Source organism: Lepisma saccharinum, chromosome 5 (genome assembly GCF_977018435.1).
Source record: "Lepisma saccharinum chromosome 5, izLepSacc3.1, whole genome shotgun sequence".
Taxonomy (NCBI): Eukaryota; Metazoa; Arthropoda; class Insecta; order Zygentoma; family Lepismatidae; genus Lepisma; species Lepisma saccharinum.
The window spans coordinates 49,063,538-49,086,643 of NC_139233.1; the positions used below are offsets into that span (position 1 = coordinate 49,063,538).

Here is a 23,106-nt window from a genome sequence, read left to right on the forward strand (position 1 = left end):
ATTCTTACATCTGTTCCTTGTACATTAATTACGAAATACATTCATTTCTACTGATTTTTGGCACTTTTTCCTGGTGGTCTTAAACTTTCTGTCTGTAGTGTATATATATATATATAATAAAAATAAATGGTATCTGGGGGGCATATCATCATTGCTAGTTCTAGTCTCCTCGGGAAAAGCATAACTTTTCTCCTGAGATTTTGGCCAGTGTATGGGACCTGTAGTCATCCACCACCATGAGGAAATTGGGAAGCTACAGATGAGTAATGTAATCCAGTCATCGAAAACCTACAACAATGATGGGGGTTTGTTGTGCTGACCACATGTCACCCCGGGATGATTGCCCACCTCTGCTGAGGCATGTGAGAGTGAGCCCGACAGCTGGTAGGTAGGCCTTGGCCCGCAAGGGCTGTTGCTCCATGGGTTATGTTAAGTTATGCTCTTCAGAAGTTGCTCCAGTAATTTTTTAAAAAATGTTGCAGAACATGTGTAACTGAGTGCAAATGTATTCACAAGAAAATGCTGAGAAATAGAACTCATTGAAAGTTGAAAATATGTGGAAAATGATTTACTGTTGTGTTGGTGTACATATGTCATCAGAAATTGCTGGCTACATCAAACTTGGTTTAAAAAATTTTTGTGTACTCAAAGTTATATGTGAGAAAGCAAAAGTAAAGTCCTCCCCTGTGCTTTGCACCACACCATAAGGACATATAGGGGGTGTGGTGTTAGGGCCCCCACACTTCCTTCATCACGGCTGAAAGTGGGGGGGTAATGGGAGATGGGATCAGCACCACACCCCTGGCTGCATTTAGCCCCCTGAGTTTCCCCCAGGTACCCACTTTATATGATGCTGGGTGGGCGCCAGAGCCGCTTATATGTAATAAAGACACATATCCAAGGACCTTTTGAATGTCCTATATTACACTAGTTTACAGGCATGCAGAAGATTAATATTGTATTGACTAATTAAAATGTTGGAGCTCAACCAGGACTGTATTGTTCTTGCAGCATACCTGCAATTGAGATAGCATACACAGTAGTGGAATTTGGCTCAAAGCCAAAGATTGGAGTGGAAGCTCAATGGGAGAATAGTAACCAGATTGTTAAAGATCCAGGATCGATCCCTGGCTGAGCTTTGAATTTTAAAAACTCTTCTCTAAGTTAAATGAGTAACTTTATTTCTACCCAGTTTGCCTCAGGGAATTCCATAAATAAATAAATAAATAGCAATATTTGTAAATGAATTGAAAGCTGATTTTATGAGTTCAATATAAATATTTATTGAATTCCTTACATTTAGGGAGATTTCACACCAAACGAATGCAGCCTTGTGTGGCCTGTCATGCTGCTATGTCACAAATTGGTTCCAACAAGTGATGCATGTTTCTTCAGTGTGAAATCGCATTTACACATATTATGCAGACACAGTTAGATGCTGCCAATATTTACAGATAATGTCATTACAAAAGGAGTATTTCATTGAAAACATGAGTCTAGTGTGTGATTATTTACCATAACAACTCAGGTAATTTCCTCTTTCAGCTATTTCAGCCACTAATAATGGCCTTAACTTCATTGAACTGCTCAATCAAAGCAACCTGAAATAAACAAAAATGTCATGAATATATATATATTATCAATTAAAATGAACAAAGTACAGTCATGCAAAGAAGAGTGAAACCACAATCAAACTGCAACTACAGTAGACAGTCACTTATTTACTTCTCTCACAGTCACTGTAGATCAAACTGTTCCCCTTCACTTGTGCCTGAGTTTCCCCATGTTGTCATATTAATAAATTCCTTCCCTTGCTTCATTGTCAAAAAAATGAATGTTAAATTTATGCCTGCTTTTCTTGCACTTGGTTTTTACATTTTCTGAAGATGTAAAGGTAACAAGGGAAGTTATGTTGGTTTCTGACAATGTTGAACACCAGGTTCTTTGCACACTGCAAGTTCCAAGGTTAGACAAATAAGATGATGGTGGGCGTAGACACCTGGAAACCAGCAGATTATGGTCAGTGTAGTTCAACATGAACCTTAGTGAGGATATGTAAAGCATGGGTACTCTAAACAGCATGATAAGGGTCTGTATGATGCATGAGTTTAACATGGAAAAAACATGACAGCAGCGGGAAGGAAAATATGCCAGGCTTTCAGAAATGATGTGGTGAATGAGCAGCCAGGTTTAAAAGATTCAAGGATGGTTATGAATCCCTCAAAGATGCACTACATGCTGGAAGACCAACCATAGACGGCGACACTTTGCAGGTGGTTATTGAGGCAAAGAATGGTTTCAATACTGAATACTGTTTTTGTTGTATATCGACTTTCTGTAGATGAGTTGTTGAGGACGTTTTAATGTTCCGTACATGTTAATGCATCATGTTCCGAAACAACATATCTGGTTGTCAGGTTATCGACAATAAAAAAATGTTTATGCAGATATTGTAGTGTATTCCAAATCCACATAAATCAAACTTTTATCAGCTTCCTGTGAAGTTAGCGCAAATGGGCATGTGACAAAATAGTATCCCTTTTTTTGACAGAGTGCTGACATGCATCATCATCATTGCTTAGCATCATAGAGACCTGTTCCGAAACAACCGAAACCACCACTGCATCAACATAAGGTTATGCTCTGTGCTTGGTGGTCAGGATAGCATGCATAACGAATTGCTGTTACCTGGCCAGACAATAAATGCAACTCTATATACTGTCAGCAGCTGGAACCTAGGTACAAGAGACTGAAAAATGTGTGGTCAGCAGTCGTGAATAAATTTAGCAGCCTATTCCATGAATGCACTAAACTTGGTCTGCATACTGACGGGCATGTGAGATAAAACTGTATTGAGTTCCTGTTTCGACTTGTACTGGTTTTGTTGTAGTAAGTGCAATACTCTTCTTGCAACAAATTATCCTAACTCTGAAGAAGATTACAAAATGCCCTGCATGATTGTGACATACTCATCACCCCACTCTTCTTTAATTTTTATTAAGCTATAAAAAAGCTTGTGCACACTAAACATGTTACTCAAATTACCTTCTATTTCTGGAAATAGTGACTGTACATCAGCTGTTTAGGTAGTGACCTTGACAGAAAGACTGAGAAATACACTCAACCCGAAAAAACAGAACAGAAATGAAGAAATGACCAAATGATGAAAACTATTTTATTATATTATTATTCAGCGTGTTAAAAAAATTGACAACATTACAGATGTAAATATCTAAGTAACTATGTAGTCAAGGTAAAGGAAACTACAGAGGTGTAGGGCCTCCTCGATGGCGCAGTGGTAGCATCGTCACCTTGTAATCGAGGGGTTCTGGGTTCGATACCCGGTGGAAGCACACAGTGCTTCAGATCCCACTTTAAACTGGAGGTTCAGTCCCGATTAGCCTTACTGTGCATAAAGTGGACTTTAAACACCAAATCAACCAACCAACGACCTACACAGGTGTAATACTCAACGAAATAAGATTTTTGCATAAAAATTTGAATAAGAAATTCAAAGGTATGGTTGTCACAAATGATTGTTCACAAGTGTTCAATATGCGTGACATGGCACATGTCAAGTAGGTAGTCCAGCTCCTGTCAAACACGTTGCAGCATGTCTGTGGTTACAGTCTCCAGTGATTCTCTGCTGGAGTTCCTCTAGGGTTGTAGGAAGAGGGGAGAGGGGCTGCCCTTCACGTGACGGCCATTTCAAAAGCACATTATCTTCATCACTAGCATGCCCGATCCATCAGCCTGGCAGGGTCTCATGAGATACACCGGCACAGTGAGCTTCCAGTGAGGTGGCACTCCATCCTGTTGCAAATTGAAGTGTTAATGTTTGTTTGCAATGAGTGTATTCATGAGCCAGATCTTAAGCATTTGCAGATATTCATCGCAGGTCACATTTCCCGCAAAGAATAAACGGGCGATGATGATGATTCTTGGAGATGGCACAGAAGACAGCCACTTTTGGTGAGTCTCTCAGTTGCTCAAGTGTGGCATGGGGATTTGCTTGTTGATTTTGCCATTCGAGTGAAATGTGGCCTCATCACTAAAAACAAGACGTATATCAAAGTTGACTTCATACCACATTACACATTGACTTTTGAGATGTTTCTACACCTACTGTTAAATTTTCAGATCATTTGCATCAGAATTGGTAATGTTATTAGATTACGAAATGATATAAAATTTATTGAAACACCCGGTATATACTATATATTCTGTATATACTATATATTAATATGCTTACATATTTTTTACATATTTCAGTGATTCATTCTACAGATTTACATACATATTTTTATGTAAAATCAGAACTTCTTCTCTGTTGAAGGTAATAAATAATAAACATTTTGCATGTTTCGGCTAAATAAAAATATGGGCCTTAATAATAGCTAACCTGTCTCTGGCACAGTTGTGAGTATGGTACATTGGATTTGGACTCCAGGTAAAGACTGTGAAATAGTTTCCCATCAAAAAATCTCCATGGTACTGCCTGAAATAAGAATATTTACCATTAATTTCTGGATTATGTACGTAGCTCATAATATTAACATTCTTTATAAATATCTCTATAACCACTGTCAAATTATCACAAAGTATTTTCTAGTTCATATTCATAAGTAGTTGTTCAGTTCTTAACCCATTTCCTGCCAATGCTCTCATTGAGGGAACATACCTTAATTTTTCTTCTCTCCGTCCCATTGAGGAAACATATAATGGATGCAATTAAGAAAGAGGTGGGGAAGAAGATAGGAGAGGAGGAGATGAAGGCCCTGTTGTTTGCTGATGACTTAGTAATATGGGGGAACAGGGAAGAAGAAGTACAGAGACAGTTTGACAGTTGGAATGAGTAAATCAGAAGAGCAGGAAAGAAATTCAGTGCAGAAAAGAGTGAGGTGCTAATAACAACAAGAAACAGAGTCAGAAATGAACCAAGAATAAAGATGGACACGGAAGAGTTGAGAGTAGTGGAGAGTTTCAAATATCTAGGAAGCCACCGGCAGCTTCAGGGGGGGGGGGGGGGGTACAATGGTACGGCCGTACCCCCTGTTGTTTCACGGACGCCGGGGCAACATGAAGGGGCAGACAATAGGAAAAGGCAGAGAGAATGGGAAAAGACTACCTTGCATCAGTCTACTTTCATGAATAATTTTCTGAAATGTTCGAAATCAGATGTTATTGAAATCATTGAAAAACGGCCTACTTCTAGCGAATCATTTTTGTACAATTTTCCCAAACAGTATCATAGTGAAAAAAAAATTGTGATTCGAGTTTCGAAACTAGAGATATTGACACTTGAATTTTGGATAACATTAGTTATGTCAGGTTTAGTGTTGCTTTTGTCTTTGCTTCTCTCCTGGCTTTTCTCTTAAAATCGCAATAAAATCTTGCTGCAAGAATTGGACATTTCTTGGTAAAACTACGTATAGTATTAGGTACGGCTAACAAGAACAAAATAAAACGTGAGTTATTTAACCAACCTTTCGTCCGTCAAGTTAAGTTATTGAGAGACAATGAGAACACGTACCATTTCGCCCCTGAGGAAAAAAGTTAACGAAATCATACGTTTTGGGCAAGTATTTGAGTGAAGTTGTCTTACCTAATTCTACAGTTTCACCAATTTCTTATACCTCCGTCCACCATAGAAAATCAAATATTAGGATAAGACATGTAATTATACTGTTCGGAACTCTGAAATTCCCGATTTCTGCTTTGTGGTTTCTAGTTCTTTTTTATGTTGGAATGTATACTTAAGACCAAAAATCTTAATTTTCAGGGTTAACACGGTAGCTAATGGGGTAAGATGTTTGCAAAAAATATTATGCATTTCTTTAAATTTTCTTCTCAGGGGCACCAGGTTACGTGTTTTGCTTGTCTCTCAATAACTTAAGGTTTAATAAATGATATTGTGTGTGCATTTTGTATTTTGTTTAACCAGACACAAATGATCTGTGATAATATGTGTTATGTGAGAAAAATCGAGATGCGAGACCTTGACTTGGAATTTAGCATTTAAATGTCTGATTTCTGCGCAGTTTTCTGAAGCTAGGACCAAGTGTTTCAGATCTGCAGCGACAGCTGTTTTTTACTCAACAGTAAAGTCAATCATTAGATCATGTTTGTTCATACCAATTTCGACAGCCCGCGTAGAGAGAAGTTTCTCGAAGTTGACTTTGGTGAAATCAAAAATAAGAACCACCATGACACAAGATCAACTCGAGGAATTATTGATGATGTTCGTTGAACAAAACTTGTGCAGAAATGTTAATATTTCGCAATGCATTGATAGATTCTGATCGTACGGCCCTCGTAGGCTTCTCTTGTAAACTCAACTGTTAACCTTGTTTTTTTTAACATGTACAAACTTTTCAGTACAAATAGAGGAAAATTAAATAAACCTTACGGCACTGGTGCCACAAGAGGAAGGTAGATTTCGTCTGCTTAAAATGTAAGGTGGATGGTAATATTTTGGAAAGGAGGAGAGAAATCAATGATCGATCATAAGTTAACTTTCGTCTTTCGGAACACATATTGAAAAAAATATTGTATGTAATACCTCGTATCATGTACTATTATAACAAATACAAAAGACATTAACAATATAGAGGCATTAATTATATTATTTAATTATTAAATGTTAATAATTAAATGTTAATAGTTTCGTTAGAAGCATATAGAAATATGTCTGTATAATATGGGATCCTTTTTACTAGTGCTGTATATTCCAAAAAGTTCTTACGTTAATTATACTATATTATTAAACATAAAAAATCGTCATACAGATACTACATATAAAATTGCTAGAAAAAAATTAGAATAGAGGATGGAGCGCTGTTTTGCTTATCGTACCCTTTGTTCATGAATCCTGAAACTGCCAGTGTAGGAAGCATAATTGAGAGAAGTGGTAAAATAGATGAGAAGGTAAACAGAAGCTGACAAATGGGTGGTGAACTATATCAAAGCGTTCGAAGATTAATATAAAACAGGGATGTACCTATGAAATGCAAGAAGGTAATATATAACACATACTATGTGCCAATAATTACATATGGAGCAGAGACTTGGACAATGACAGAGAGAGACAAAAGAAAGATGCAGACAGTGGAGATAACATTTTTAAGGAGTATATTGGGGAAGACTAGAAGGGATAGAATAAGGAATGAGGAGATCCGACAGACAGTGGGTGTGGGGAAGCTTCAGGACAGGATAGATCAGGCACAGATGAGATGAAGAGGATGGATGCAGAAAGACTACCCGTAAGAGCTTACAATGTACAAGGAGTGGGAATAAGGCCACGGGGGAGACCAAGATGTTGATAGAAAGAGCAGATAGTGGAAAGTGTGAGTACAACTTGACTTCTATGCCGACCCAGCCAGAGGCAGGAAACGGCAAAGGATGATGATGATGTTGTAGTGCTAACCACCAAAGATGATGCAATCAGTGTACCAAAAACGATAGAACTGAAAGTAAATTGGACAAAACCAGAAGTGTCTCACTTCCTTGTGAAAGACTGCTGAATTTGGTTTATAATCATCCCTACCTAAGTTTTCAAACACCGTGAGTATGAATTATTCAAGAGGTATTTTGATAATAAAAACTTCCAATATATTCTATATTAAACAATAAAAAAACAATCTGAATCAGTTTTTGTAAATCCTTCATCTTAGTGGATATCATTTGCTACCACAAGCAAAGCTGATGACTAGCATCCTGTTAGTGCACAATAGTTTGTCAAGAGGTAGATTCCATGACATAAAGAAATATCCTCATCTTTCATACAATGACCATATTGATAAAAGTAACAAGTTATCAAAAGTTAGAAATTGTTTAATCGTTTTCCAAGAAGCTTCAACAGTGTGGCACATTCTCAGAATACATTTGTGTAGATAAAGAAATGATACATTCAGCAAAAATGTTTACATGTGGGAAGCCTGCCATTTTAGACGTAAACTGTGGTTTTCCTTTCAATAACCAGTCATATGTTGTAAAATAAGACAAGAGTCATGTTCCATTGTGCACAAAGTTTGAGTAGGAATTGATTTGGTGCATTGAGAAACTAAGTGCCACCAACTGTTCTTCAATAGCTTCTTAAAATCTCCTGGACGTTTGTTGGACCTGAACTCAAAATGTTTCAGAGCGTCAGGTACAACCTAAGGAAATTGTCTGGAAGAGTGTCTTTTACTTGAAACAGAAGAAATGAAATGAAATGAAAAAAACAAACAAACAAGAGTCATCTTTGATGTGTGTTCTAGTGAAGATATTTGCATCACAGAGTGACATATTTATAATGTAGTGTGCCTTGCATCAAATTGTGAGTCAACATATAAACGCTACAGCACTCAGCATTTTGTACTACATACATAACTTTAAAAAAATGCTTATTTACATTTTACATACATAACTTTAAAAAATTCTTATTTACATTTAACAACTTCCATTTAAAAAATAATAATAATAATCTACATAAACTAGTAATTTTCAAGTGAAATGGAAACTTAGATCTTTCTCTAGAATGTACTAACTTCAAAATTACATCTTCAATAACCACAATTTAGAATGTCTTGAGTCTCAGCATAAGAAAATTCACATTGGTGGAATCTTATAACTAGACCTCGGATTTTAGGTTTTTAACCTATTTTTTCCTTTAAAGGTATGTAAGAAATAATAAGTTACGTCAGCATTTTGTTAAAAAACACAACAACTGATGGAGTTTTATAGTGTCTAAAAAAACCTATTTTGCTTGTTAGAACCTATTTTAGGTTTATGCACCTAAATGAAGCCTTTTTAGGTTTTTATATATTTTTAAATGTTTGACAGGATTTTTATGTCACACAAAAGCATTTGCTCTGTTTGGTCACGAAAAATTCAATGACGAACATGTTTGAAACGTACTCTCTGTAGATTTCATTTTCTCCAAGTCCATGGTGATTTTTCAAAGCTTCAAACAAAGCAAAATGTCTGGTGCCACTGTTACCTGTACAATCCAAAGTGGTCTGATCTGTGTGGTCTCGTTCACTTTCATGTCACTTCGGTGTTTTGTGGCATTCACGCCTTGCAAACTAACATTTCAGCATTGAAGTTTGCACCACTGACTTATGTTTTTGTTGAAAGATTATTTTCAGCATATAAGATGATCCTCACTGACAAAATTGCAGATAACATGAAAAAAAATTGTTGCCTAACTATAGGGCGAAGAGTGGATTTGAATAGCAAATTTCCAATGGTAAGTTCTGCCATCGCCATAGGGTTAGGCAACACTCATTACATTATGCAAGATAGTGCATATTTCAGGATATAGGTGTCTCATTTTCATTGCCGGTGACTGTACCTAATCAGCATTTTTCAGGAATTTTGAACTATTTTAAGTTTTTTTAACCTACTTCAAGATTTATCGAGCCTAACAAGATTTTTAGGACCTATTTTAGGACCTATTTTACGATTTTTTCGAACCTATTTTAGGGCTTTCTGAACCTATTTTAGGGTTTTTCAAACCTATTTTAAGATTTTTAAAGCCTATTTTAGGAAACTAAAAGCACACTTTTTAGAACCTAAAAATCCGAGGTCTACTTATAACATACACAAAGGAGGACTGGATTTCTTGCATTATCTTAGCTAGTATCAACCACACATCGAGGGAAAGAAGTGGTAGTGGCAGCTATTCTTTAGTAACACATTGAACACAGTCCTTATGCAGTTTGGAGAGTGCAACAAACCTTTCTTCCTTCAAGACATACCAATAGCACTCCTGAGAAGTGAGAAAATAGAATGGATTCCTTCCAATGCGCATGATAAAGTGTAATGGTATCTTTCACAATAACCTCACCAAATCCCCACCATTCAATCTTGGAAACCCAGTACATTTTCAGGCTTGAAACAACATGAAGCTAATTTAAAGGATTAAAAAAACGGGAAATAGGACAAAATTCACACCTTACATAAGGCACGCTAACTCTACCTATATCTTTTTATTATTTCTTAGAATAAAAATGACGTGTGTTCTGTTCAAACCTCCGGTTTGCTGCCGAAGAGCAAAGTAACCCAGGTGCTTTCTCGAAGCCTAAGTACACTGAGTGATCGATTCATAATCTCATCACCATTATTCTAGGTTTGAGTCCCAGTTTGAGCATGGGTGTTCCTGTGAAAGTTCCTTCATCAAGTTCATTTACTCATCCTTATAGAAACCTATGCAAAACATGCTTAGAATCAGAGAAAACAAAAGATTCTTAAATGTACCTCCATAAGCGGAATAGGATATCCACAGGCTCCCAGAAGGAAAGTCATTGTTGTGACTCCCCTCATGAAGATCGTTGCCAGCTGAATAGCCCTCACATCAGGCACCTTCACATCCACCCTGCTGAGGCGACCAGTTTCATATTTGCACAGCAGGACAGCCTGAGCAATGAATGCATCAACTTCCCATTCTTGCAGCAATGGAGTGTCCAGCTCCTACAAAAAGTAACAATAACAGAACATGACATGAAAATAAACATGAATTGTGCATTCCTAAATCACTATTTCATCAATTAGTAATCATTGTTAATTGTAAAACACCATTCACACACATACACATGCTCTCTGCCTATTATGGCCACCTCCAGGCTCTCATGTAATATTGTACCTTATGCTTGACGTTAGCATAAGATCCACTTCATTTAGTATTATTTATCATCTGATAACTTCTTCTTGCCCAGATTATTTCTCCATTAATCATTTCCAAGGGTCCCGGGTTCGAATCCCGCTCGGGCTTGGTGATTTGTGAATGTCCATTCATCAATTTTATCCTTTCATCACTCATCCCCATCTTCGCAATTTAGCCAAGAGGCACAACCATTAACCATTTTTTTTCAATTGCATCTTTTAGCAGACAGTTCCTTCTTAGCCAGTGTCCCAGCCATTTTCCTTTCTTGATCACATCCAGCATTGCCAACTCTTTCGAACACAGTTTTATTTCTTACTTTTTTTAATTTCACATGCTCCATTCTTTGCCATAGCTACATTTCTAAAGCTTGTAAACATTTTTCCTAATTTCTTTGTAACGTCCAGATGCCTGCACCATACAACACTATACTCCACACAAAACATTTCATCAGTGTCTTTCTTAAAGGTCGACAAAACACACTTCTTTCACTAAAGGCTTCTTTTGCCATTGCTATTCTCACTTTGATTTTCTGACTGCAGCTCATGCCACTGCTTGTGATACACCCCAGGTATCTGAGGTTGTCTCACATTAATTTTCTTTGGTTTTTCCCCAATAGCCATTGCCTGATTGCCCTTATCTTGTTCATATTTATTTTCATCCTGAACAGGTCACAGTGGGCATTGAAGTCTTCGAACACTTTGTTTGCAATACTGTCATCTTCTGCTAACAAGACCATGCCATCTGCAAATCTTATGCATCTTATTCTTCTTTCCAGGCCGTAGCAAGGGGGAGGCTGAAGCCTAGAGTGTCATGCAGAGAGGAGGCTATTCAAAGCTTCTTTCTTTGTACAACAAAGTCCTAATATGTGACAACAACAAAACTTCTACCCTAAAGATGAGAGTGATGTTAGTTCTTGATAGCTTGGAAACCTTTCCACAACTCATCTGGCCGATAGCCCGAGAGAATCATTCGTCGCCAGGAAAGCTTCAAGACTTACTTCAAATACTCTATAACATGCAAGTCAGCTTGGTTTCTGTTTACAGTATGATATCTCGCTAGATAACAGTGTTATAGGTTAGAATTAATTCTTGGTGAGGTGAGGTAACCCACTGAAATTTGCCATTCCCGACTGTAACTTCTGGATCTACCACTGACTTCACATTACATCAAATCATAACTTCCCTTTTTTCCCCCTCAATTTCTTCACATTTCCTTATCAGTTTTTCTTTTTATCTGTTTATTTAGTTTCCTGTGTGTTTGCCATCCTTCTTCAGTGTACATTCTTCCACTTTCCTCTTTCCTCCATCTTCTCCAGCATATTTGCTGTCTCCTGGTTTCTTAGTACTCTAAAATTCTCTAAACTCTATTGTTTCTTCTGCTGCTTTCTACAGAGAGCTTCATATACCATCCCAAACCTTATCACTACCCCTTTTTGTGAACTCTAAAGTTAGTGTCTTATTCTCTTTCCCAATTGTAAAAGAAACAGAAGTAATTCATCAATAACTTCCTGCAACCAAACTCTCATCAAATAAGATAAAACATTATTAGAAGAATTGAAGGAAATATGGAGGTGCATTTTCCTACCCTGTTTTATCACGAAATAATGCGAAATGAACTGCAATATGCGAAATATACTCTTGAACACGAAATGTAGTGTTTATATACCAACGTGACACTTTCTGGAGTCTCAAGTATCCTGTGAGTTATGCAATTCACAGAAAATATGCTTCTCCTTTTTCCCTTCCTGTTAGTTTTTTGCTTCAGAACTCAGTTCTTGAAAAATCTCCTTGAAACACCACCAGCTCAAATTTCCTTTGCATCCAACCATTCATACCTGACAGTGCTGGAACTCACTCCTCTTGCAGGACCTATGTCTTGCTGGTGCATATTCACGGTTAGCCAGTGAAGCCAACCCAAGCATAATGGTGCTAAATCTCGAACAAGTTTTTTTGAAGTCGTTTGGAAGTTGGGTATATAAATAAAACAAGAGGGCCACTGTTCGTGGTGGTTGAATTTTCTCAAACTTTTCACGTATAACGTCGAACCCATCCCATTGGTTAAACCATTCCAATTTATATTTATGTTTTTGTTATAAGATAATATTAATAATAAGAAGATCCCAGAACAATTTAGTAGTATGTAGCATAATTTTGGAGTTTAAACTATGCCATGGATGTCCAGAAGGGGAAATGAATGTCAACCATTTTCACACATATAATTTCATTTCAGTCACATCAAATTATGTTAATTATTGTAAAAGCGTTCCACAAAAACATTAACTTCAAATTGAATTAGTATCTTTTGAGGCCTTGTGTTTGGAATACCCACAGAATTTGAAATGCAGTATTTGGAAAACAGTACAGAAAGCCCAGTGCTAGTGACTAAGATGGAAAGAATGAAGAAGAAAATATGGCTGAATGATGGGTCATTTAAGCTTGAACCTACTCAAGTCTTATGTGTAACTTTTAAGGGGACAGTTTTACCACAATACATAGCAGTTGGAAAACAAATAGTTGAGGTAGTGCCACGTGTGAAACCAGTGTTGCAATGTAATAAATGTTTCAGATTTGCTCACACAGGTCAACAGTGCAAGGGTAAAAAATTGTGTTATAAATGTGGCCAATGATTCTTAATATCAAGAAAACGAGAACATGCCTGAATATGTGCTAATAACAAGGAAACTACCCTTCACGTTACAACCTTTATATATATATTGTAGAGATATGGAGACCATTAAACCGAGAAAACCTCGTCATGTTAATATTCACACTTGTTTATTTCCTGAACTTGTCCGACCAGCGAGTGATCCCAAGAATGCGCTAACTTGTAACTTCCGTAAAACAAGGAACTGGAAAGGCAAACGCGTGGATCTAAACAGGATCTACCGCGTTTGAAAGGTTTAACAACCTTTCGACGCCTAGAATGATAAAAGCAAGCTCCTACCCGGAGCTCGCTCTCTTTTGGATTCTGACACTCATCGACGCTACATGGATAACTAGTCCGATTACTTGACAACACGTTACACTGCTAACTACGACGATGGAACACGGAGTTACCGCTGCCTAGCATGCTACAAGGCGCAAGGGATCGCCCGGCTTGGTGAACTGAGGGTCGCTGGATAGAACCTTGGAACTGTCACGATTCGGTCTGCGAGAAGCATTAGGACAAGACATCACACACATCTACCAGGTATGAACAAGCGTGAATAACCTTTCACACCAACTTTCCATATCTCTACCCTCCTACGGAGCAGGTTTAGCCAACAGACATTATTAAGCTCTACCTAAATGTTTAAATGAAACTTCCCTGTGACCTCAGAGCCCAGGTAAAACGGGCTTACAACATGGTGGAGGTGCTTCAGGCCCTTTTTTTTTGCAATTAAGTACCCTCCTGTACGAATTGCTTTACATTAAATTATTCTCTCCCCCCTCCCACTTTGGGAGCATTTTTAAAGTCAATTTTTAGTAATTCCGCCTCATACTCCCACAGTACGCTTAAGATGCGTCAGACCTAGTGACAATTTTGTGTATTACCATATGGAAAACAACCCCTCTTTTTCTTTTATGCCGAGCCCCCCCCCCCTTTTTCAACAAAATCTAGTTCTTCTGCATAACATGTATTCAAGCATCATTCACACAGGAATGAGAACAATTGCTTATACTTATTTGACCAGCGATATATTAATGACATAAATAACTGTATGCTCATACTTTCATTTGTTCTTTGGTCAGCACGACGAACCTTCGTTTATGAATACGTCACAGATAGCGTTGCACGAACACCTAGATTCCTCCCTCGACCAAATCATAGAGTTAGCAACTGCAATCACGGCAAATCCAATAAATTCACGTCCTTTATCCCCAATTCCCTCCCCTCCACTAACACCATGGCCACCCCAATCCCAACTGCATTATACCCGGCACCATTTAGCGGAAATGACCCAAAATACATTGACTCATTTTTCCTTAAGTTTCAAAATGTAGCACACGCCGCAGGATGGTCGGAAGCTAAGCGTAAAGAGATGTTACCTTTATTTTTGACTGACACCGCTTTAACTTATTTTCATGACATACAGAAACGACCCAATTTTGTAGACTTGACATATACCCATATCAAAGACGAGCTAAGTACGCTATTTAAGGGATCGTACCTGTAAGCAGATCCTGTACAGATAATTCTCCAAAGAAAACAAGTGATAACCGAACCCATCCATACCTATGTTATTGCTAAAAAGGCATTAGTCCAGCAATACTTCCCGAACGCCACTGAAGAACAAACTCTCTCTTACATCATCACGGGACTGCGAGCCAAATACATTGGCTGTTTAACCAACAAGCATTTCGCTAGAACAGAAGAATTAATTGCTCACCTACAGAATTTCGAACGCCAGCAGTCATTAATTAATTCACGTATGTTGGAAGAGAAATTGGAAATAGATCAGGCAATTGCACAGGCAAGCTTATCCCAGACATTCACCCCGTCACCACATCACAGCTGTTCGCATGCACAGGTCTATTCCCCCCTCCCCAGTAATCCACTCAGCCCGACTCAGCAGTTTGTGTCATACAACCAGTGTCCATCTCCTTTCCTTCCACCATCGACTCATCAAGTCCAAAGTCTACAGTCCAATCCGGCTCCCGTAAATAATTCCCACACAGTGTATCAAGGAATGTATCATGTACCGAGTTCTGATAGTGCCCGCTGCGCGGCGACACCAGCCGTAGCCAGAGAGAAACACGCTCAAAATTCCGCCTCTGGTGACGAAATAAACAAACTTTCGTCACAAATATCGACCTTAGCTTTGCATTCAAACGAAGAGATGAACGCAAGTTCTCTTTTCAATCTTTGCTCAAATGTACTGGAATTTGCGAAAACGGCTAATCAAAATGCACATAACAGAGATTTCAACAAGGGGAATACTAACTCTTCCTACAGAGGTAATTCTAGAGCTAATCACAGAGGTAACTTTCGATCGAACTCTCGAGGCCAGTTCAGAGGTAATAGTAACAAGAGGTTTCAACGTCGAGATCAGGCTAATCGCGACGATGCAAATACCTCAGCCTGCAGGTTTTGCGGTCGTTATAATCACGAGAGCGACAATTGCTTTTACAAGCCACAACGACACAGTGGTTTAAACTAAAATCGTCTTCGACTTGCAGGAACGAAATCGAAGATAATACCAGATTAGATAAAGTTCCTATAATTGAGAGAAATGGCCTATACTTTATTAATAGTAGCATACAAGGAAAACGGGTAGATTTACTTATTGACGTGGGTTCCCAAATCTCAATTTATCCTTCCCATCTTCTCCCTACTGAAAGAAAAACATACAAGGTACAATCCACAATCCAAGGTGTGTCCGGATCGAAACTGAGTGTGTCTGAAATTGTAGTTCTTCCAATCATAATTGGAAAGCGTAAATATTCGCACCCATTTAGAATAGTAGATTCAACTAATGTCCCTCCACTTTTAGGAAATGACTTTTTGAGAACGCAAAGGTGCGAAATGTCGCTAAAAGACAATACAATAACTATTTATCATTTAGGACGTACTCCAAATTATAGTATTTTAAGATCAAAGTACAAGACTCACCAGCTGTCGCATGACATATTTACCCAAATTGAGAATGTAAATGTGTATGAGGGAAAAGCTACCCTTTCAAACACAGTTCAGTTAAGTCCACGATCCAAGACTTATATCAATTTGAACATTACCACTACAACACCTAATACCCATAAGCCTGTACTTTTTACACCATCTGCTTCCCTTATGAGCCAGCATCCAGTAGTCCTTCCCAATGCTGCAGTAAACCCGCAGTCACCTGTCATTCACATACACAACCCTACGGAAACCACAATCACTTTGGAAACTGACACAATATTAGGCGAAATATCGACATGTGAAATTTTAACTGACGTTACTTCCGTTTGGGAAAATAAAAACGAAGATGTCGTATTTTCATACTCTTGTAATGAAAATAGTACAGTAAAGCAACAAATCAGTGAAAGTCAAAAGAAATTTGACCCCTCCCTCCTCACAGTTAACCCTGATATTCCCCGAGACGAAAGAGAAAAAATCCTAAAGCTCGCATACACGTATGCAGATATTTTTCTCTGGCCAGGGGATAAATTGATTAAAACTAATGTTTTGGAATATGATATCAAACTGACAGATGACACCCCAGTGTATGCCAAAACCTACCCTATTCCTTTTCATTACCGAGAACCCATGAAACAGGAAGTTCAGAAATTACTAGACCAAGGTGTTATAGAGCGCTGTGAAGGGAGTCCCTATCGACACCCAGTCCTATTAGTTAAGAAACCCAATGGGACTTACCGTTTTATCTCTGACCTCCGCGACCTTAACAGAATAATAGCTCCGATTTCCTTACAATCCCCAGACATAAAAACCATCATGACAGAGATGGCTGGAAAGAAATATTACTCAATTTTAGATATGTCCAGTGCATTCTTTCAGGTATCATTAACAGAGCGTTCTAAGGACATTACCGCCTTTTCTATCAACAATCTTGGCAGTTTTAGATATGCTAGGTTATGCCAGGGATTGAAAACATCCCCCGGTGTAATGAACCGAGTAAGCGAACTTGCCCTTAGCGGAATAGACAGTTCAGAACTTTCTGTTTACACTGATGATATTATTATTTACAGTTCAAATCTCCCACACATGCTTAACATACTGGACAGAGTGTTTCAAAAGTTACGAACAGCATCCCTTAAATTATCACCCTCTAAGTGTAGGCTAGCTTTTACCGAAGTAAAAGTCCTTGGTAACTTGGTATCTCAAAAGGGAGTTAAGATTTCAGAACACATTCTTAAAGCTATTTTGGAATATCCCACCCCTACCACCAAACGCAAGCTTCGTAGTTTTCTAGGACTTGTCAATTTCATTCGACGATTTGTGCAAGGTTTTGCAGGACCAACAGAATGTTTATTTAAGCTTCTTAAAAAGAATGTTAAGTTTCAATGGACTAATGAACACCAGAAAAGCTTCAAAACACTGAAAGAAATGATCACTTCCGCCCCTATCCTCCGCCCTTATGACCCTAAGCGCCCCTCATATGTATACATTGATGCGAGTGGAATTGGCATCGGAGGATCGCTGTTACAGCCTGATGAAGAAGGGAATTTACATCCATGTGCCTATTGTTCACGAGCCTTAACAGACACAGAGAAAAGAGCTGACACATTTTCACTTGAAATTGCAGGTGCATATTATGTATTGAAAACTTTCAAATTTTTTCTTATGAATCACCATTTTGTGGTTCTCACAGACAACAAAGCCTTATCCTATCTTCGTTCAACTAAACACCATAGTTCTATTTTAGGAAGAAGAGCCCTTTATTTTCAGAATTTTGATTTCGAAATAAGGCATGTCAGCGCTAGTAAAAATGAACTTGCGGATGCACTCTCCCGTGCAAGTTTACCGCTTGACAAGACTAATTATGACAAGAAAGATGATGATGATGACTTATTCTTTCATCAAGTATTTCATGCACAAGCAGCAGATTTTGATATTAGTTCAGAACAACGTAAAGACCCCTATTTTAGAGACATTATTGACGTATTAGAAAACAAAGACAAACCTAGTAATCCAAAGCTAGAGAAACTTTCGTATTCTTATGTACTCAAAAATGGAGTCTTATACAGGACTAATAAAATCAAAACTGGTAATCGGGATAGACTTTGTATTCCCCATGCATTAAGAAATCAAGTTTTCGACCTTATTCATGCACACAAAATGAATGGAAGTCACCAAGGTGCTCAGAAGACATATAATTTAATGCTTATGCGTTACTTTTTCCCCAATATGAAGAAATTTGTGTACGATAAGGTTCGACATTGCATCCCTTGTCAGATCTCAAAGAAACCACAAGGTTCTAAACCGCATACGCTGCAAACATTTCAACCAGCCCAAATCCCTTTCCAACGAATTCATATTGACGTATGTGGTCCTTTAGTCTCTTCAAAAACGCACAAATACAAATATTTCCTATCAGTAGTCGATAGTTGTACAAGGTATGTAATTACAGCTCCTTTGGCTAATCACGATGCACAAAACATAGCAACAGCCCTAGCTGAGAAAGTCTTTTTAGTTCATGGCATCCCGGAAACGATCTATTTAGATCGTTCAACACCCAATTCAAGTTTACTCTTACGAGAGTTAGCCAATATTACAGGCGTACAACTAAAATATGTAGATACTTTGCCCATTTCACGAATGGATTAGTTGAAAGTTCATTTAGTTACTTAAAGAAAGTTATGAGAGTCTTTGTGTTAGAAAAGAAAGCTTCGTGGTGTGACTATTTAGCTAGCGCAGCGTTCAGCCACAACGTTACAATCCATTCTGGATCCCTCCAGAGCCCGTATTTTACTTTATTTGGCTACAACCCAAGGATCTTAGCTGACGCAGTCCTTCCTTCGAACCCCGACAATGTTTCCCAGACGAATGCACAGAGACTTGAACTCCTGACTTCCATACGTAAGACAGCACATGACAACCTGCATAAGCGTTACGAACAGCAGAAAAGGTACATAGACAGCACTTCTAGACAAATACAGTACTCACCAGGACAACATGTATGGATTCTAGATGCCACTCCAACTCCAGGCGTGTCAAAAGCCTTTGCGTCCTCTTATAAGTATAAAGGAACTATTCTTAGCAAAGTTAATGAGAATTTCTACGAAGTTACTTACATCGACGGCAGAAACAAGGAGAAATCTGACACTATTACTATTTCTAGACTTAAAGCCCGCTACGACTAGTGCCATGATAACCCCACTAACATTCATTAACACGCCACTCCGTTGTCACTCGCTTTAGCCTCCTCGCTCCTAGTTGCGTACATTGCACATGCTAGCATCCCATGATCCAGCATTTTCTCACGCTCATCGACTCCCCCCCCCCCTCTTCCCACTTCCAGTGCTCGCACTGCATTTCTGCGTTAGAACGAACTCATTTTTATTTTTAACAAGATCAGGATTACAGAATGCTATCTCAATCGTCGGAACATTTATAATACATCTCTTGCCTAATAATTTAATTTTTACTGATATTTTAATGTTATTTTATAATTTGCGATTAAACGCATAGTAATAGTCAGAACATATCACTTAGCTGATTTGACTAATAAGTACTTAGTGTGTTTATGATTCTAACTAGCAAATATATTTTTTTCCCCATTTGCTGGTACATATACGCTCAAATGAAGAAAAAAGTACACAGAAATAAAGAATGAATGAACTAAGATAGAACAAGATCAATGATTTAAAGAACAAATGAACTGCGTAGAACTTGCTTGAACTTTTGGCTTTTTGGCCATAGCAATTTTTTTTATTTACGCTTAGGTGTAACGCGAACTGCTTCTTTGAAAGCTGCAATGCACTAAATATGTTAATAAAGCATATAATAAATATAGGCAAATGTTCCCACTCTCTCCTTTAATTTTATAGTTCAAATATTGATAGCATACAACATGGTATAGCTCATATCCCATGAAATTAAAACTTACTCTATTTTTCAATGAACTTTTACGCAAACATATTACTTACTCTTTTTCACTTCTTTTTCAATTTTTTTTTTAGCAGCGAATCGAAGGCGCTTAATCCTTTGACCACAAGACACGTAAAATTCTTGCAATTGTTTTTATAAACGACATTTACACATATTACAGAAGGAAATGTCTCGTAATCACTTAGTTTGTTCTATTATCGCTGAATTCTCCTTTCTTTTCTCATTTCATTCCCGGCTAAGCCGACTATTCTAACTTCCCCCCCCCCGTTGCCCCCCGGCGAACTTTCCTTACAACATGGAATTATTCCACCTATATAACTCTACATCATATAAGTAATAACGCCCCTTCGCCGTCATTTAAATTAGATATTACCTCCCCTCCCCCCAAAAAATAATTCACCAGTTTTAACTGAAAGTCCCTTTTCAATCGATTTTATAACCCGTCATCATTTATTGTAACTCTGCTCCACTACCTTTTGCTTTTTCCTAATTTTTCCCTTTTTGCGCTTGTTTCATTTTCTCATCGCCACGGATGCTACCGGACCCATGACGACCACCGGCTTGTACCATCGAGCGACAGACCTAGGCTCATCGCAGAGACCGACGACGATTTTGTGGAGTTCCAGCCCCAACAAGGACCCGTTCCCGTCTGGACCCCATGGCTGATTTTTCCATCTTCCAAGCCGCGATGCAGAACTGGAGCGCTTTACCCAGGACGTTTCTTGCCCCGAAGCGCCATCGCAAATTTGACTTCCAGAAGGCCCCTCCCACTGAGTGCATCCTGCTCTTGTTTCCTGACGTCATATGATGCATATGTTATTTTTCATCGGCTAAAAGTGTTCCGGTGCTCAGCTACTTCAACTACCGTATGGCACACGCTATTAGTAAACACGCATGTCCTTTACAGTGCCAAAGTTTGTGCCCATGGGTGCTACCCATATTGGATTAGAGATACGTCTCTTTCTTTTGTGTTTTTTTTTATTATCGTCAGCTGCACAGAACGTCCAGCCTATGGCGACATGAAATTTACAGCGTTGCCATGATAACATACCTCAAGGCTCCGCCCAGCATCGTGTATGTTCCGCCGAGTGTACTTTGAACTCAGCAAACAGTAAATACAACCGCTTGCGGTTCCCGGCGTTTCTTCACACTGTGCTGACATGTGTTTTTTTTTATTATTATTGTGCTGTCATCACTCAACCAAAACTAGTTCAGTGTCACACTTATGTAATTATTTTTATCCATGCCTCAAGACTTAGTTAATTGTGCTCGTACTTTTTGAGTTTATAAGAGGCTATGACCTACAATTTAATTTTTTTTTTTTTATTATTCTACGTGTTTTTATTTTTTTTTTTCTCAACGGTGTTTGGTGCCACGATATGATATGACTCTTCTGGTGATTTCAATTTTTTTTACGGTGATGTGATTCTTCTAGTGATTGGCTTGCTGTATTGGTTTCTACGAGTTTTGATATGTTAATAAATCATAATTTTTAAATATAACCTACTCCGGACGAGGTAGTCGACCATCACAGAGTGGTTCGATTATTTCAACAAGGGGAATGTAGAGATATGGAGACCATTAAACCGAGAAAACCTCGTCATGTTAATATTCACACTTGTTTATTTCCTGAACTTGTCCGACCAGCGAGTGATCCCAAGAATGCGCTAACTTGTAACTTCCGTAAAACAAGGAACTGGAAAGGCAAACGCGTGGATCTAAACAGGATCTACCGCGTTTGAAAGGTTTAACAACCTTTCGACGCCTAGAATGATAAAAGCAAGCTCCTACCCGGAGCTCGCTCTCTTTTGGATTCTGACACTCATCGACGCTACATGGATAACTAGTCCGATTACTTGACAACACGTTACACTGCTAACTACGACGATGGAACACGGAGTTACCGCTGCCTAGCATGCTACAAGGCGCAAGGGATCGCCCGGCTTGGTGAACTGAGGGTCGCTGGATAGAACCTTGGAACTGTCACGATTCGGTCTGCGAGAAGCATTAGGACAAGACATCACACACATCTACCAGGTATGAACAAGCGTGAATAACCTTTCACACCAACTTTCCATATCTCTACCCTCCTACGGAGCAGGTTTAGCCAACAGACATTATTAAGCTCTACCTAAATGTTTAAATGAAACTTCCCTGTGACCTCAGAGCCCAGGTAAAACGGGCTTACAACAATATATAATCTTGTGTAGTAGTAGTTGTGCGTTTGTGTTTTTTCTTGTGTAATGGTTGTTATGTGTTTTTGTGTCTTGTGCAGTAGTTGTACTGTGTAGTGTGTTTAGGTTTGTCTTGTGTAGTAGTTGTGGTGCCTAGTGTGTTTGTGTTTATTTTGTGTAGTAGTTATGCTGTCTAATGTGTTTCTGTTTGTCTTGTGTAGTATCGGTGGTGTGTATGTATGTGTCTTGTGTTGTAGTTGTGCTGTCTAGTATGTTTGTGTAGTAGTTGTGCTGTCTAGTATGTTGGTTTTGTCTTGCGTAGCGTAGTAGTTGTGCTGTCTAATTTGTTTGTTTGTGTTTGTCTTGTGTAGTAGTTGTGGTGTGTTTGTGTTTATATTTTGTTATAGTTGTGATGTGTTTGTGTGTGTGTCTTGTGTAGTAGTTGTGCTGTCTAATGTGTTTGTGTTCGTCTTGTGTAGTAATTGTGCTGTCTAATGTGTTTGTGTTTTTCTTATGTAGTAGTTCCTCCATTCATATTGGGGGTTAGGCGTAGAGCTGACAACTCTGCACTGTAAAAAGACATGTCAAGAAACAACAATATAAGGCCATTGATGTTCCCAAGGTAAAATATTCCGGAGGTAAAATAGTCCCCCGTTCGGATCTCCGGGTGGGGACTACTTTGGGAGGTCTCTGGACTAAGGATAAGATCTACATTAGGAATAAGGATATTAAATTAGGCACCTGGAATGTTCTGAG

General features: G+C 38.4%; 2 protein-coding genes across 3 annotated transcripts in view; one reads left to right on the forward strand and one right to left on the reverse strand.

Moving 5' to 3' along the window:
* Nucleotides 1-1,135, forward strand: part of LOC145988022 (methionine synthase-like) — a 125,024-nt gene extending 123,889 nt beyond the window's left edge. Inside the window, exon 11 of the mRNA XM_083122860.1 lies at nucleotides 1,012-1,135. Within this exon, the coding sequence (XP_082978986.1) occupies nucleotides 1,012-1,135 (124 nt within the window). The remainder of the gene's footprint in view (nucleotides 1-1,011) is intronic.
* Nucleotides 1,136-1,308: 173 nt separating this feature from the next.
* LOC145988356 (constitutive coactivator of peroxisome proliferator-activated receptor gamma-like) overlaps nucleotides 1,309-23,106 on the reverse strand; it is a 141,250-nt gene continuing 119,452 nt past the window's right edge. For both annotated transcript variants that reach the window (XM_083123232.1, XM_083123233.1), the window contains exons 4-6: nucleotides 10,240-10,452; nucleotides 4,403-4,498; nucleotides 1,309-1,601 (exon numbers count right to left, since the gene is read on the reverse strand). In XM_083123232.1, coding sequence (XP_082979358.1) covers nucleotides 1,551-1,601; nucleotides 4,403-4,498; nucleotides 10,240-10,452 — 360 coding nt within the window. In that variant the 3' untranslated portion in view covers nucleotides 1,309-1,550. The remainder of the gene's footprint in view (nucleotides 1,602-4,402; nucleotides 4,499-10,239; nucleotides 10,453-23,106) is intronic.